General features: G+C 52.6%; 1 protein-coding gene across 1 annotated transcript; it reads left to right on the top strand.

Annotated features, from left to right (window-relative positions):
- Nucleotides 1-15,181: 15,181 nt before the first annotated feature.
- On the top strand, nucleotides 15,182-16,209 carry COL26b_014296 (uncharacterized protein; the record flags this gene model as incomplete). Its single annotated transcript, XM_053186871.1, has 2 exons — nucleotides 15,182-15,954; nucleotides 16,086-16,209. 2 exons carry the CDS (start codon nucleotides 15,182-15,184, stop codon nucleotides 16,207-16,209), a joined length of 897 nt encoding a protein of 298 aa, XP_053029184.1.
- Between the last annotated feature and the right edge of the window lie 1,109 nt (nucleotides 16,210-17,318).

Raw genomic sequence — 17,318 nt, 5'->3', positions numbered from 1 at the left:
GAGCGCTGTTTTCCGTGTTGTCATGAGCGCTCATTCTAGAGTGGGATGAGCGCTCATTTTCGTATCCACCGAGCGCTCATTGTGGATCCCTTATCTATGCTCATTCCTTATCGTCACGTGACCTGTATCCTAGTTCTTCCGAATTCCGAGTGAGTCCCTGCTGTTCCCGTGATCCTGCAGTACAAAGGTCCTGTCCTAGCCGCCCGATGCCCAAGTGGGTCGGTCAACTGTTATCCTGCATAACGGGTCGTAACACTATAGAGGTTTCTCTATAAACTATCCTAGCTTTTAAATATTTCCCTGTGAGAGTTATATAGTAGTTAATAAGGTGCGCCTCTAGGCGGCAAACTGCGATGAGAAAAAAAGTTAGAAGGGAAGAAAGACTATGAGCCCCAAGCAAAAGAAAACCGAAACATATGACCAGCTGCACCGTGTCTCCTATGAAAAACATGCTCGACCTTTTCCGTCCCAGATGCGCGCTGTGGACAAAGAAATTCGAGCCTAAAAGCAGGCTCGATGCGCCGTGAACGCCTAACACAGTTGTAACTCCCGAAACATACTAAACGCAGTATGACTGTCATCTACTCCAGGCATGTCAGCCAAGCCATGCCAGCTGCGATCTTTGTTCTCTCATGGGAGACGGTCTTCACAGTTGCTTGCATCGCTAGATCGTTTTCGAGTTCCGCCTTCAGCTGTGTCTGTTCTCGTGTCAGTCTTGAGAGCGCGTCGTTGATACTCCGCAGGACATTCTGGGCGTTGCTGATGTGCGCCTCCGTGACAACCCTGATGCTCGTGAAGAATTCCTCAGACAGGTCCTCCCCTAGCGTATCAGTCTGGCTTTTGTGTCTTTCGATGTGGCACTTCAACGCAGAAATTGTCTTCTCGTTGATCTCGCGATCCTGTTGCCTTTTGCGATGAAGACGACCCATGTCGTTCAGTAGTGTGGTAAATTTCGCAATGTGATGTGGGCCGTTATCCTGCTCCAATCTGTGCAGTGCCATCTGCGCGTCTGAAACTGTTTCTCCAGCTGATTGTCAGATTCCGTTATCTTCAAAAGTGTATCTGCGACGTTGACAGAACGCAAAGCTTCGAAAACCTCTGAAGCATAAGATAGAATGAGCCGGCTTCCTTCTTGCAGCTGTGGCGCGTACCACAACGTGGCTTACCATGGGTGTGCGCTTGTTCGTGCTTCCGCATTCGAGACCAGGTCCCGACGAGACGACCCAAACTTTCTGCTGGTTCGGTGGGGGCTCCGATGGTCAAAAAGGGCAACAGCCTTTTCCTTGACAACCCTATCGAGCCCGGCCTCGGCCTCAACTTCTGTGACCTCCGCAGTGTGTTTGCCACTGATGCGGTTGGGATCGGAAGGCGTATGAATTCCACGTGGGCTGCTGAGAGCGCGCGCCCATTCTTGTCGGCAGCGGGTAGGGCGAATTGGGGAAAAGACATCAAGGCCATGAACTAGACGACGGACGGTTTCGATTGCAAAGACGCCGCAGTTAGAGCCGTCCGACTGTTGAGGAAATGCCTAGGGTGAGGAGGTTATGTCAGTGAGGACTTCACTGGCATGCCACAAAGATCCAGAGGGGACATACCATGCACTGGAAGGTGAGAGGACGGGAGGGGTCTACCATGTTGTTCCCAACAACCCATGTCTTTAAAAGCTTCTGGACCTTTTCGTAGCGTGGGATTGATCGCATGGAAGCGCAGTACATCACAGACGATTCTTGCCGATTCGAATGGGCGACTGACCAGTGTTTGTCATCGTCAACCTGGGGGATGAACACGAGATTGTTTAACTGGTCTGACGCTTTGATCCCGCAGTTGTCTCTGTTCGTTGTTTTTAATGGATAACCGGCTTCAAAAGTCTTTCAACCGTTGACCCAACTCCCACTGGGGCAGAGGTACTTGAGAATGTGATGGAACTGTTGAATACCTAGTTTGTCGTCGTCCAGACGGCCCAAGAGCTTGTCAACTACTCCCTGAAGCTGAGGTGATTGAAACATCGGTCCCAAGTCCTCTTTAGGCGCACAGCTTTCAGCGTCTCCAGTAGTCAGATCAACGTCGTGAGTGACGGGCTGAAACAATGGCGACCCGGTGGATGAAAGGCTGAACCGCTGATATGGTCGAATAGTGGAGCCGGATTGTGAGCCTTGGGACTTGGAGACGAGGGTACGCGGAGGCTCCTCGGGTCGAATTCAACTTCTTCGACTCTGGCATAACTCTAGGTCCGCTGACGCCTTGGCCGCTCGGCGCTGCTATAGATGGAGGCAAACTCATTCTCGGTTTCCCAGTCACTGTCTGGTACGCTGACGCACCCGTTATCGTTGTTGTCTAGAAGGGCGACAGGAGGACGCTTGATGTGTGGAGGAGCTGTGTATGGTTGCTCTCCTATAAAAGGTTTGGCGGTGGAGGGACGAGAAGCCTGGGAGAGGCTGGTCGGAGCAGGCATTGGGCCATCCAGAACGCTTGACCTTAACAGGTGCTGACTTGGTGATCTTGCCGCGATGCAGGCCCGACAGCACTGAACCATCCATGAGGCGGATGAGCAAACTGCGGGGTGATGGTGTGGTGTTCGGTTCTGGTTCCTCCCACATTGACGCTAGGGACAGCATGGCAGCTTGGCATGCTTTCGTGATGTCACAAAGATCGTTGATAACATGTCGCGAAAGACTTTGGACGTCTTTGATGGCGGGGTCTTAGTATTTGAGCGGTCGCGGTCCTCGCGCTTGAGTTTGCGCTTCTGCTGTGCGTTATCGGTCGGGACAGTGACACAGTCTCCAACGCAAGCGCGAGAGAGCGTTCGGCTCGGCCGTGCACCCAAAGGATAGATGCCGAGAGTGGAACTTAGGTGGTACTTGACAGATGGCATTGACTGGTTGGCGACGGCTGATGCTTGGTTTCCGATCTGTGCTTTCGGATTTCCCGTGGGCGGAGACAGACATGGTGGAGGTCCTGCGGGAATTGCTGAGACATCGGTGGTATTGGAGAAAATACGTCGGTGGGATGGACGTCGTGACACTTTTGGGGTGACTGAAGCGAGCTGTGGGAGGCGGGGACTTGCAGCGACGGAAGAAAAATGAAGACGTGATTCGTGAGCAAATGCCAAAGCCTTACGGATGTGGAGCCACAGACGCAATGATGGCGACGCAATTGTTGATGCAAAGTCGATGTCAGCATGGAGCTGGAAGTGGATGCTTCAGTTCTAAGAAGGCGGATGTGTAGGTGGCGGGTGCGGAAGCAGGGTCCAGGAAGCAGGAAGCAGCAAGGAAGAAGGTGCGACATGTAGAAGCGCAACTTCCGACATCCATGGTGCCGCAGACCCGGCCCCACATCCAGAAGAGAGACGGGGCAGTGCCGCACCCGGGGGCCCGCTATAGTGGAGCATCGCAAAGCGGTGCCGGTGCCGATGACGTCGCAAGGCATGTTCCAATTGTGGGATCGCGGCGTCTCTTGCAAATAGATGCCGCCGGTCAATATTCTTCTTGCGAAGTCTTGCGAAGAACGCCGACTTATTACAAAAGGTAGTATAGTGGGTTGGCGTAATTGGCGAAGTCTGGATCGTCCCGAGCAGTGGCAGATGGAGTTTGTTGGGACGTTCGTGTTGGTCCGACCTGGCACCTGGCAATCCACAGTGCGCAGCTTCAAGGGTCGTGGCAGCTGGCGCCCAAATATCCCTAGTGCACAAGGTTTGTACGGCAGCTGGCACAATTCTTGGTTCCCTCCTGGGGCAAGTCTCAAGCTCCCCAGGACGGCTAGCCACTGTCTTGTCTTTACCTGGGAGGTGCACTCGAGGACTTCTTCAGACATTGGCCACTTGCATGGTAGAACGGCATGGGACGCGGAATGTGACGGCTCTTTGATTGGCTGAGCGCCATCACCAGTTTGCGAGGTTCAAGGGACTGGGAAGGGTAACCACAGCCTCCAATTTTCGACACTCTTTGCAGCTGCAATGACTCGCACTTTGATACCATTGCAATAGAGACTTGATTGGACGTTGGTATCCACCGGCTGCACTTTCAAGATTGCTGTTGCGCAGAGTGCCAGAGGTAACCTCAATATGTGCACCGACCTGCCTTGCGAATCGCCCCGGCGGAATCAGCTAGCTACAGATAGCGATGTGCACGGATGGGCGGGGCTAGATCTTACTGGGCGCTGCTCGCCTAGGGAATAGGTAATTTCACACTGTAAATGACGTGCTGGGTCCCTTTTAGCCGTTGCATCCTCAGTCACGGGGTGCAGCAAGCCTTGCACGATGGTGCTCATCGTGGTTTCCGCAAAGTGTACCGAAACTCGCCGTCGTCGATTGCGTCCGGTGTGGATGAATCCCGACCGGTGCGGGGCCGGGTGCCCGCCGGCAGCGCCTTCACACCACAATGAGCGCTATTTATCAAGATATGATGATGTCATACAGCTTGACAAAAGGTTTCAATCACAAGATGCTGTAATTATTCACACGCAACTTTAGCTGTCGATGTGATGTCGCATGGGGTCCGACTTGTCAATCAGGAGCTCTACCTGTGGCGCGCGGTTTGATTGAAGTCTCAACCAATATGGGGGCATCATCGGCCCCAATTGACATGCTCGAAGGGCGCGGCCGCAGCCGGGTTAAGGAAGCTCAGAGCATGGAATACCAAGACGTCGGTGAAAACTGGACATCAGTGAGACTGCGACATACGGTGGAATTGGGACATTGGCGTCAATCAATTGACCACATCTACCATAAGGAAGCCATACCGGCCCTGAAACTTATTTCAATTCCATATGAATATTGGAGCGCAGAATCAAAATGACAATGGGATGACAATCGAGCCACAGATCGCGATGGCTCAGAATATTATCAACGATTTGCCGGTGCGAACCCCAATGATTCCTTCGTTCTGGACACATGTTCCATGCCTAGCGTCCTTGTTGAATGTGAGACCCTGTCTGATCAAGGCCATTGACTTATACCGGCTGGATTCCGACCAACCATACCAGAGACGCATGTTTCTCCAGCATAAACCCAGATAGTCCGCAGAGTGACTATCTCTCGGTCCAAGTTCATTCTATGGAGCAATTACCTACTCGTATGAAGAGCTTGTGGAACAGCCAGACGTTCGTGATGCTTGGCGAAGACTGTGTCGCAGGTCACAGATTATCCAGTCGTTCTGCAAAGAAGTTCATACTATCTACAGGCTTTATCGCTAGAATAATAAGCTGAAGGCTCAAACTACACACTTCGACAGCTGACAAGATGTAAGAAACCTCACTCAAGCGGCATACACTCCACGGAACACCTCCGACATTCGAGTCGACTAAATACCCAGTTACTCTTTCTCTTCCATTAGCCACCTCCTACGCATCTAGAGTAAACCTGTCTATGATTTCTGCGCCTTGACTTGCGCAAATCTGTGAATATTTGTGGGTTTTGTGGGAGCTGTTCTCGAGACGCCCTTGCATTTATCCCCTCCAAGAACATTCAGTCATGCACACGAGAAACAAACAAAACCAAATAAAGAAAGGCTTCTAGACCTAAACGCAGACCTTCCTCACACATCGTTCAATTAATTTGGACTTGGCATTCATAGATGCCTGTACCCTAATGCGTTTACGACCTGCGTCCAATTTGCTCCTCCCCAGAGACCATCCCTGAGTAGGCTTTTAAGAGAGTCTGCGCTGAGCCTGAATGCACAGAGCAATGACAGCAAATGCAGCTCCAGCTCCAAGAAGTGACACAGACAAGATGACTGGTTGTGGGGAGTGGCGCGCAGCCCAAAACATCAAGAAACAAGTAATCAGTGGAACATAGACCGTACGGAAGAACCATGACCCCGCTCCAGTATCGGCCACGGTGATGTTGGGGTGGTCGATGAATGCGCCATGCAGCTGACTTTGGACGAATATGTCGAGTTCCTCGACTATCGCCTTCAAATGTGACCCCCAGAATGGATCTTCGCCCAGAATGAAAGCGTCCAAATCGGCTACATTGCGAAAATGACGCATCTCACTCCGCGACTCATTCCCTTGGTAGCTGCAAGTGTGGACGACGAGCTTGATGAGATCACAACGAATGGGCCACCAAGCCAAACGAAGCTTCTCGGCGGGCAAGGCATATGGCAACTCGATGAAATTGCGGACATTCTCGAGGCCATCAAGAATAGCGCGAAGCCACTGCTTTTTCTCTATGTTTTGATTGCGGTAAGCATACCAATGACAGGACTTTCAAATGGGATGACAGCATTTACCTTCAGCGGTTCTCCACATCTTCGTTTGCGTATCTAAGGGGCTTATTTTTGGAACCGTCGATTCAGAGTCAAGGGAATCAAGTCATTGAATTGCCCGAGGTATACATGAGGGAGGACGATAAGCGTAGGCTTCACCTTCTTTCCTGATGTTTAGATTGCTGTGAGTGAAAGCCTGAGTCGCTGGCGGGGGAAGGATCTGTTGGTGCCTTGATGAACTATAATGAAAGAGAAACGACTGCAGAGGAAAGGCTGAAGGCAAGCTTTAAATATAGGGTGATTAGACTTGTACTGGCTGGCGCAAAACCTTCTGGGGTCATTCTGAGTACCTTTGTTGGTGTTTTGTTTGGTGGTTCTTTGTTGATCATGATGGTTAAGGGCCGTCTGTGATCTTACGAGAGCAATGCGACGAGAAATGGCGCAGAGAATCGAGACATGCAGTACTTTGGCACAGACGAGGGTGCAGATCATTTATGAAATGCTGTCGTCCAACGGGCTCTCGACCTTTGTTATGACGGAGAATATTTGTATCTATCTCATCTTTCTGAATATAGATCGGATGGATGTGCCGGATTGGTGTCCAATGAGGTGTATGGCAAAGGTCATATGGCGTTCACTGATGTTGGCGACAAGACATTGTCTGAAGAAAGACAAAAGAAACTAGTGGTAGTCCCCTGCAGATGTCGCAGATCTCAAACATGACATATCAGAGAGAAAGCCCTTGATCCTAGGCACTTGTCGTATTTCTCAATCGGTAATGCCCCATTTCAAGCTTTGAACGAGCCAGATTCAGTTCTTATTGGACGGCTGGGGCAAGCGGCATTCACACAAAGAGTTTCCATAAGTCCTGCATCACAGTTCTGAGACACCAGGCATTGGAAGCTCTCAGCAATGCCTGAGATGCTCTGTGAAACATCTTGAGACTAAAACTTAGTTTCAAGGTAGATTATGAGAAGTTACGAACTGCGACTGCCACCACAGACGTATGCAAAACGCGACAATCGTCTGAATGACTCCGAATTGGCAGTTCATCCATCACTGTGGCCAAGAAGGCGTCGTGTCAACTTGGACATGCCAGATGTATTAAAAACGGAAATGACAACCAAAGTCTTCTGATACATCCCTCAATCTCCCCTGGTTTGTAGAATGTTGCAATTGGGTGGCCCTGGTCGGTCTTGATCCGGGTTTCCCGTCTGCATTCAAGTAGCCGTCACTAGTGGCCCACACCGTCAAGCAATGTCCATTCCTCTGGCACGTCCCATGCCGGACGTCTCAGACGGATGTTGAAAAGGGTTATACGTGATTAATAGGCCTGGGGCCAAGCGCCCGCCTGCGTGCCAGTCCAAGGAATGTACAACGCCATTTACTTTATCCCTACCTGCGATGACCAACGCTGTAGACGAATCAAACGATTCCATGCCAATTTTTATTCTGATTAGCCGTTCATCTTCTTGCTCCTCTGTCATCAGCCATGGAGAAGACGCATGATTACTCCCTGAAGCTTCTGCAAGACTTGAATCGTTGAGGGGCTCCCCTCGCCTTCGTCAACATTCGAGTCGTACAGAGCCATGAGCTTGGATGCAAGCAAGATACTCTTGATGATGCCATCAAGCTCTTGAATACGCGCTTAAGCTCTCTAGCCTCTCTTGACTTAAGCTCCCAGCCTCCCTCGAAAACGACCAAGCCACATCATCCAAGAGACCGTCTCCAGACATTGCATTGTACAGACCCCCTTCATGTGGTCCACACCAGCTCCTGGTGAATATTGACTGCAGGCTTATCATACCTTTCAGCACGACAACCTCACAAGGTTCCCAGGTCCTATAAAGGTCGCTGCTCTAGGAACCCTATGATCTGTCCGTCGCCTCATCGGCGGCTGGTGGGCACCCAACACGACCAACGTTTTGATCACGACATACAAGATAAAGAAATATGGATGGCATAATAGCATCTTTAACTCAGATTAGGCCATGCTGATGAGCATATTAACTTCTTCTCGACGATGCCCAAAAAGCGCGATCAAACTGAAGCGTGATGAGGAAAGTCATGAGGCTGGTTTGGGGTTGAGACTTCAGGCCACCTTTGGCTCACAGAAAGAGACATGAAAATGCGGCTCCAATGAAGTCATCCAGAAATAGGTTGGGCCATGCGACCATTCCCATAGGAAATCGCAATCACTGAGTTGTCACACTTGGGCAAAAAGAATCGAATGAAGAGTTCGCTACTTCAATGGCTCGGACGAATAATCCAAGGAGTCCTCATCAGACCTTAATCGCATTTGGCGCTTTTTTTGTTGTGCTGCTATACTGACCGACTCGCAATTTGGCATCATTTCACTTCAGGTCAACACCATCAAGCAAAAAGAAGGGGTCTACGATTTCCTTCCTTCTCGTGCTGTCAAAAATGTCTGCGTTCGCCTATTGCCGACTGCTGAGTGGAACTTTTGATAGACCTTTTTAAACAGTGCTCATCACCAGGATCGCCTCGTATGGGCCTCGATGTAGGTCGGGTGCCACCGGTATACCCGCCTCCGCTGAACCCTGTCGAGCTTCGTGGCTCAGGTGCGCTGTCAGCTCTACCGTATGCAAAGCTTTCTGCTCTTGAGTCTACCTCAATTGCACACAGGGGCTGGGGGGTATCAAATGCCACTAGTGAATTGACCTTGCAAACTAGGCTTGCAAGTGGAGGGAAATCCCGAGAAGACACATGATGACCAACTCATCACGAATCAACGTGTAAAGGGACTCAAGTTATTCATCATCGCTCTATCTAGTACCTCATCATACTGTGGTACAGCTCTGCGGACTGGTCAGCCTGCACAGGCCGTTTAATAGAGAAGAGTCCGAGGGCCGCGGCGCAGGCGATGCTTATTCTGTGGGATGATAAGCAGTGGATTGCTTGAAAAGCGTGTGCTGTTATCAAGACCTTGCTGGGAACATGTATCGACACTCTCAAGGACGCGTAGGATGATGAAATGATATCCTCCGCAAAATATCTATCCAACATCAACTTCATGATTGCACGCCTCGCGGTGTGCACTTATATACTAATCTCACACTGCCGATCTAAATGTTGCTGATATTCCTGCTTATAGCTTTATGCTCTTGGGAAACTGTTAGCCCTGCCGTCGAGCTTTCGCCTGGTTAGGGAATCCTGCCGCTGCTCGGCCTCCAAGCTCTCGGTTGATGGCGGCATTTTGCCTTCGGTGTATGAACAGCTCTGCGTACGGACACCAATCATGGCTTCGAAAGTAGGTTCGCATATTTATCGTGATGAGAATGTTCAGCTGCGATGAAGAGCTGAAGTGCAAATAGTGAGAAGACAGAAAGGAGCGCGAATGTCCGCGCGGACGTAGAAATGTGCAAGCAAGAAGAGACAGAAACTGCTCACTTCTCGTCAGTCTCTGGGGCCCTGGGTCGGGAGCTTGTTGCAAAATTTGTCGTTCCAGGTTGATAGTGCCAATATTGTTTATGGGCTAACAAAATACACAGCTCATCCAGCCATGCCTGTATTACAACAAGCTGTAGAATAGTAAGCGTGGCGGCTTGTAAGATGATTCACTCGGCATTCTAAGGGTTGGCATGCGGGTCAAACCTCTGGAGCCTTGTCTGCTTGAATAGGAGTCTTCGATGATGCAACGGGTTGAGAAAACAGGTTGTGCGCAAAAGGATAAAGCTGAAACTTCCGTTCCTGGAGGGCTGCTGCTTACGAAGTGGGTTCTGGGTGGAGGATTGTAGGGCGAGTCTGGCACAGACGCATTTTGTGATGCCGTGAAAGCGCCATGCCGTTAGTGCCCCAAACCTCGACTCGCTGGACGTTTGGACGCAAGAAGCTGAATATGGGTCCCAAAGGAAGACATAGAGTTCGCATTTCTGTCTTCTTTGATCTACGCTGCTCATTCTTTGTTAAACTTGGTGGCGGGCTCATGCACGAAGTAGATGTACCCGGCCGATGCAATGTGATTAATGCAACTCTTGCGATAATACTTTGCGGCTGGCAATTCTCTCTATATGAGAAAAGCTTGAGGCGATATAACTGCGCTGGCCAGACGGTATACGGATATTGTCATGGTTTACTATGGGCAGCGTCAGGTTATGACCTCGGGTGTTGCGACACACAACTAGCGTCTCGAATCGTAGCTAATGTTTTGCGTTTAAGGTCGAACATTGTTTTCGTAAGCAACAAAACCTGGACTGAGGCACTCGTCCACTACAGCTTGAGGTTTTGTCATCCATCGGACAGTGACCCCGTCTTTCTATGATGTCAACCATCAAATCAGAGATGAGATGGCTGCCCAAATCAACCGAATCGCTATTCTGGACCAGCCCTGCCATATCGCCAAATGCAAACGAGGCCAGAACCAGCCAGTTTATTATCACTGCGGTGTGACAAGGTCTCTCTTCGGTCTTTCAGTGCGTACCAAGCATCGGTAGATATCGTGAATGATTATTATGATCGACATACTAGTCGAATCTCTCCTGACTGAGGGTTTGCCTGACGAAGATGTTTCAAACTGGCAAGATTCCACACCCGTCCATTTTGGAGATATATGAAGGTGCTGGTGATCAGCATGAAGAATAAACTAGGACCTCGGAAGGTAGATAACGGTGGACGGCACGTTGTCATGGCCTGGAGGCGACAGTGGCGGCGGCGGCAAGCAGGGCCAACCTGTATCTTAGGGGCGAAAACTGTCAGAGAAGGGCCGAGAGATTCGCATTCAATGTGGGAAGGTTGGTTTTGCAGTTGTGTGTCCTGTCAAGCGTGGCTTGGCATCTAACTGTGTTGTCTCCGCATGCGCCATCCTTCTCGCCAGCTGCGAATCCACCTGGATGGTCTGACGCCGAAGAGACCGTGAGATGCCAGCCGACACTACATGCCAAATAGAGCTGCAGATATAGGGGGTAATTATAAAATCGGCGAAACCAAAGCATCTCGCATCTCGGAATGACACCCCAGCTTCTACTGCCTGTCACACTTCCCGCAAGAAAGGTGCTCGGCCGGTCCCACGGGATCCGGCACAGAGTGGGGCCCTGTGACTGTGGGATGTTGGACGGGACCAACTACCGGATCAGAGACCGTCGCGTCCAAGAGGACTAGGTACTGAAGGTCTCAGGCGCAGTTAATGCTAGTCACTATTGCTAACTCAGTCGTCTGTGTCCAGGCAAGTTCGTGTCCAGGCAGGTCCGTGTCCAGGCAGGTCCGTACCTATCCAGGCAGGTTCGTGTCCTGACAGTTTGCTGTTCAGGCAGGTTCTTCGCTGGCAGGTTCATGTCCTGGCAGGTTCATTTCATGGCAGGTTCGTGCCCTGGCAGGTTCACGTCCTGGCAGTGCATTCCCCGGCAGGTTCATGTCTTGGCAGCTTCAGCGTGGGGAAAGATCGGCTTTGCGCAGATGGTTTTGGGCAGGCACCTTCGTGAGTGCATTCATCTTTTGGCAGGTTCTTCGTCACTGTTGGCATGTTGTGCGTCAATGTTGGCAGGTGCGCCATCACCTTCGGCAGGTTCATCCCCAGGTACGTCCGTGTGGGGCAGGCTGGCCGTGTCTGGATTTGACTGGCGGACGCGACTCAGCGTACGCAACTATTACAGGTGGTTCGTGGGCTTGCTGGCAGGCAGCATTTGCGCAGTGTGGGAATTCGTGCGTCGGCTGTCAGGCGTGTCTTCCAAGTTTGCGGTCGAGCGGTCGAGCGGTCCATCATGCCGCTCCCCAGCATCTGTTCATGGGAGTTACTCGGCAGCTGCATTTTCTATCCCTTTGAGGCGAGAGGTGGGGGAAGCGAAGAAAATGAAGGTTTGCACGACAACTTACGTAAGATGTCGTGCACACAACTGATCGCAGACCCACCCGACAGCCAGGACAGCAGCCACGCCGCCCGGGCTCAGTCTAAAATATTGCGGCGACGTTGGACGAGCATTGCAGCCGGCGCCTTAAGGCAGTCGCATTGATTAATTCTGAAGTGCAGCGTGAATGCGAGATTGAAAACGGGAATACATCGTGCAGTGAGTCTAGTGCATTGCAACACTGCGACTGTCCAGCCATGGCTGCGACCGACCTAAGGGACTTGGTGAATCAAATGCCGCATAAAATCCACATCAGGAAACAGCCCCTCAGACATAGCGCAACTCATGCGCTCCACCAACTCTAGTCAGTCATATCAGTTGTGTGGAAGACAACCTGTGCACCCAGCTCGAAGGTCGAGAAATCTCCGACCCCAATTGGCCACACAAGCTCGTCTAGTGGAGCCATTAGCCTGATGTCCCTTAAGGGAGGCGTTCACCTCAATCACGCCTCCATCCGTTGCGCCGCCAAACCTTCGGCAAATCTTCGAGACTCCCACACCCGACTCAAAATGCATCTGCCGTCCATTGCATCCGACACGCCCAACCAGGTCGGACGAAGCTGCGATGCAATCCAGTAATGCGTACGATGCGCACATCAACACTGTCTTGGGAATACGCTTGTGTCAATTCCCGCCCGGGGTACGTCTCCCTGAGTCGCTCCGTTTTCTCCTCCTCTTCTTCTTCCTCTCCTCGAGCTATACAGGCACAGGTATTTACGTTGGACGTTGCTCTCCCTTCTGTCACTAACGGCAAGCTCTCATTTTATGTCGCTCGTTTTCTGTCGGTCGGTCCTTATTCTCCCTGTGCGGCATCTGCCAGGGGCTCCCCGATGTCACAACGCCGGGCCGCCACCGCATCGAGTTCGAGCCGAACACCAAGCACTAGCTGTCTCAGCGGCGACAAATCATGAGTTTCTACGTCGATTGCAACAGCGAACGCCCAGACATCCCCGGCGCAAATGCCTACATAAGAAACTCCCTCGTCAACAGCAGAGACCCGATCAAGCGCCACTCGCCAGCCCAGCCCCATCAGTCTCTCGTGGTCCAACCCCTCAGTCCGCCCCGCGTGTCGGCACACTGGAAATGTCACCTCCTGCACCCCGCATCTTTTCCGCGACCCCTCCCCGCCGAAGCCCCATTCCTGGCCGTCGTTTGAAGCCTCCAAGCTTGCTGAGCCGGTCGACTCTTCCATGCCGCCGCCAGAAGCTCCCCAGCGCCCCGCTGAGCAGTCCGTGGCCGACCCGACCTACCGCCCGCCGCGCGCCGAGCGTGCCCGCTACGAGCCAGGCCCGTGGACTGCGACTCCGATTCGGAGCCTCAACCAAAGCCCGAGGCCGGCCGTCATGCTCCAGCTCCTTCGGACGACAATTTCCTCTCTGTCAACGACGGCTTCGGTGTCACTGTGGATGACAATACTTTTCGGTCGCGCGGTATCCCGACGCCAGGCCCGCGGCAGGCCATCGGCCACACGAAGGCTCTTATCCATGGAGACACAGCTCGTGGGGCGCTGTGAATCAAAAGTGGACAGTGACTTTTTGCCGCCCCGGGCTGGCTTGGCCGTATCGGTCATTGCAGCCCAAGGGCGAATGGGATGGGGCCTTGGAAACTGCCTCGACGTGATCATGGCCTTTCGTGCGGCGGTGCGGACGGTTCTTCCAGTGACGGATACCTTATTGGACGCTTGGGGCGGGCAAGTGGTCCAGACTCGCCAAAAAAAGAAGCAAGACCATTCGGTCGCAATCAACTTCTCAAGTGCACGTTCCACCACCCATAGCAAGTGATGAAGACGCACGCCAGCCAACCTGCCTACCTGCCTGAACACCTTCTACCAAATTAAAATGATACAACCAACCATTCTCCCGAACCTCCACTTGTCTGCTCTGGTTCAAACACCAACCCAAACAGGTTCCGACCTCCGAGCTGCAGAGGATGAGAGGAATCAAATAGGGACAGACAGTTCTTGATGGGAGACGACACTGGGAGAAGCACGTTTTCGCAGTTAGTGGAATGATCGACGGGTAATGTACGTAGCATACATTACGACATTGCGAAGCACGGCTCCCCACCTGACTGGAGGGGAAACATCTAGAGAAGGGTTTGGTGTGGGCAAACAATGTTGCAACTGCAGGCCAGAAATCGTGAGGGATTGCAATCCTAACCTGGTAGACGGGCTCTGGAGCTTCGTCGGCATACTTGGCCGAATCCCACACCTCATGCCATCCAGTCCGACTGATCAACCTGGGTGGGATCTCTGAGTGATAGCCGTGGCGACGGAGTGCTGAGTAGTTCGCACTTCCTCCATCCAATTAACAAGAGTATTTTCCCATAATCACGAAGCGGCCCCTCGGAGATGCTGCTGGTTGCGAGAACGGGAAAAGCGAGCCTTTCCTCTTGGACAACTGAAACAGTAATGGTCTTCCCGCGACTGGACCGTCTGGCATGGCGGGTTGAAGCGATGAGTCAAATTGACGATGATTACTGTCCGGAAGTGGGGGATGGGTCTGCGTCTGGTGAGCGTGGTGAAAACGCTGCGGATGAGCATGCACGCCGCGGGAAGCAAGATGCGGAGGGATACAGTGCACGCAAGGTGAGGTAGGTCTTCCCCTAAAGACACAAGATGCTACCTAGGTATGGAAATGTGTCGCGGTGCAGACGGGAGGTTTTGTGGGACTTCCCATTGGTGCGCTTGCCACTGAAGGCAGCCCCGGGACAAAGCTGACAGCACCCAGGTGCCAACCGCCCACGTGGGAGGACCCCCGACACTGCACCTTCCCCCGCGAATCCCCCCCACCACCGATTCAAACCACCTGCCGAAGTTGGCGCCGCCAGACAACCTCCTGCCTTCATCACCGCCTGCCCGGTTGTGGTAATATCACAGGCAACCGGCGGCCCCTTCTACTTTTGCTTCTTCCTCAGAAGGAAGTCAGCCTGTTCGTCCGCCTTAACTCTGGGACGGTTCAGACTCTGCCACGCCCCTGCTGCGCCAACAGCGCAGAACAAACAGTCGTAGCCAACGAGGCAAGCTTTGTTCCCTTCCCCTTCCAGCCCGTCTCGCCGCTAATGTTTATGCTGCAACAAAGGCCCTGTAACCTGTCCACCCCCACCACGCGCCACGACGATGCCAATCACGTCGGTGTCAGCGTCTCTACCGCTGGAGACGGAAAAAGCAATCCGGGCCTGCTTGGAAGTTGCTCTCCGACTGTCCTCCGATGACGTCTTTGCAGCAGCCGACCGCATCGAAAAATACCGCCTCGAGCCCGCAGCCTTCCCCGTCCTTCTCAGACGCCTCGAGACCGACCCTCGCATTTCCCTCCCACGGCTCCATCTCAAGTACGGCTCGAAGGCCAGTTCCGTGTCTTTTGAGATGCCACAGAGCCCCCTCGACCCCATCGTCGCCCGGCTCTTCAGTCATACCGCCTCGAGCGTTGCCGGTGACATCATACCCAAAGTCCAGCAATTCCGCAACCACTTTGTATCGCTGCCCCCGCCGCAGTCAGATCCAGACGCATGTGAATACGGCAGCGTCAGGCGCTACACGGACGTCGCCTGGTATGCAAACGGCAAGAACAGCACCGACTTTCCGTGCGTCGTTTCCACGATCTCCTCCACACAATCGTCCAGCTTTGAGGAGCTGCAGAAGAAGTGCATCGGATTCGTCTCGCTCTCCGAAATCCACATCGGCGCCATCGTTGCGATGAAGATTCAGCTTGATTGCAAAGCCCCGAAAAACTCGGTGGAACGCCCCCTCTACGAGTGCAGAGTGGCCCTACATGTCTGGACCTTGGGCAATGCAGACTTCACCGGTCCGTTGGATTCGACGCCCAACACTATGCTTGACGAAAGCATCTCTTGGCGCCCGTGGCATTTCGCAAAGTACATACTGGGGGAGAGGTACGTCGCTATGCACTCGTCTAGCCAGTCTCGCATACCATGACTTCCCCAGCTAACCGCTCACCAATGGGGTGCCAGGCCCGACTACATCCGAGTCCGGTTTGGTGACATCGAATACTTACTCGAGACAGCTATTCAGACCGCCCACCGAGTCCCAAGTCTCTGAGCTACGCCCCCTGCGAGGACACCAAGAATTCTCGATCGAGACAAACCCTGGTCGCACGAAGTGAGTGGACTACTCAGGATATTCAATGATCGGATCGTCAGGGAGGATGGGTACAATGTTTGGGTTCTCTGCAAGATGGTGACAATGGAGACTTGGGCTGCCAGTCGCCACTAAAGAGTGGACTAACTGGCAGTGGTTGGCTGCCACAGAAGATGAGTCGGCACCAAGCTGATGATGCCATGAGGTGGAGTCGCAGCCAACAGTCACTGTGCCGTCTCAAGGCCAGCAGATCGCAAACTGGCTGCCGCGAAAGTAGGGGACGAACAGATGGGGATGTACATGTACAGCAAAACCAACATGCAAAAATGCAAAACATACAACACCGGGCATTCGCCGGTCGTCACCGACCCGACTACTACTCCAGCCCTCACTGGCTTATCTATGGGAGAGCGGACGGGATCCCGAGTTCTCCAGTGGGTATGGTCGTATGTGGTGTTCCAATGGAGGTTAACTGTCTATAGTGGCTAGGGTTAACTCACGTCGAACACTAACATGGCTCTAAGCTGCCGTCTTGCTGACCTGTTGTCTGCCTTTGCTTTCCTACCAAGATGCCTTGATTTTCAAGTTTCCCTTCAAAAGACAAGGCTTTTGATGCGTGATGTTCGCCTTCGTGCCAATTGTCCTTTCATGCTCTGTAGGTTAGCCAACCACTCTCAACCGGAGAGATAGCGCCTGGAACCGAAGCTTGTCTGACGTTGGGATGTCCCGAATGTGGGTACCGTTTGAGGGTCTCGGAGGCGGTCAAAATAGCCATTTCTAGCCTAACATGTTTCCTTCAGCGATGCTTCCACGCTGCCTGATGTCACTGGCCGAGAACTTGTTGTCAAGTCACCCAAGTTGTCTGACATGTCACTGACCCGAGAGCCGATGATTACGCGCCTCCGGACAACCTCGAATCCTCCGAAGCAGCTTGTGTGCGCTAGGGTGCCCGCCTTCCAAGTTCGCGCCGTAGATTGGAACATGTACTCTCGGTATCTTAGGATGACCATGTTACTTTCTTTGAACAATCATTTGAACGGTGCCAATCGAAGGAACGTGAACACCGCTGGGGTTGTTTTGCTCACATTCTGACCCATCCCATTACCCCCACCTGTGCCGTTATTGCAAGTCTATGGGCCAGAGGCGTAAGAAAAGCTGG

Source organism: Colletotrichum chrysophilum, assembly GCF_026319265.1.
Source record: "Colletotrichum chrysophilum strain AFK26 chromosome Unknown scaffold_330, whole genome shotgun sequence".
Taxonomy (NCBI): Eukaryota; Fungi; Ascomycota; class Sordariomycetes; order Glomerellales; family Glomerellaceae; genus Colletotrichum; species Colletotrichum chrysophilum.
This window is presented reverse-complemented; position numbering and strand designations above follow the sequence as displayed.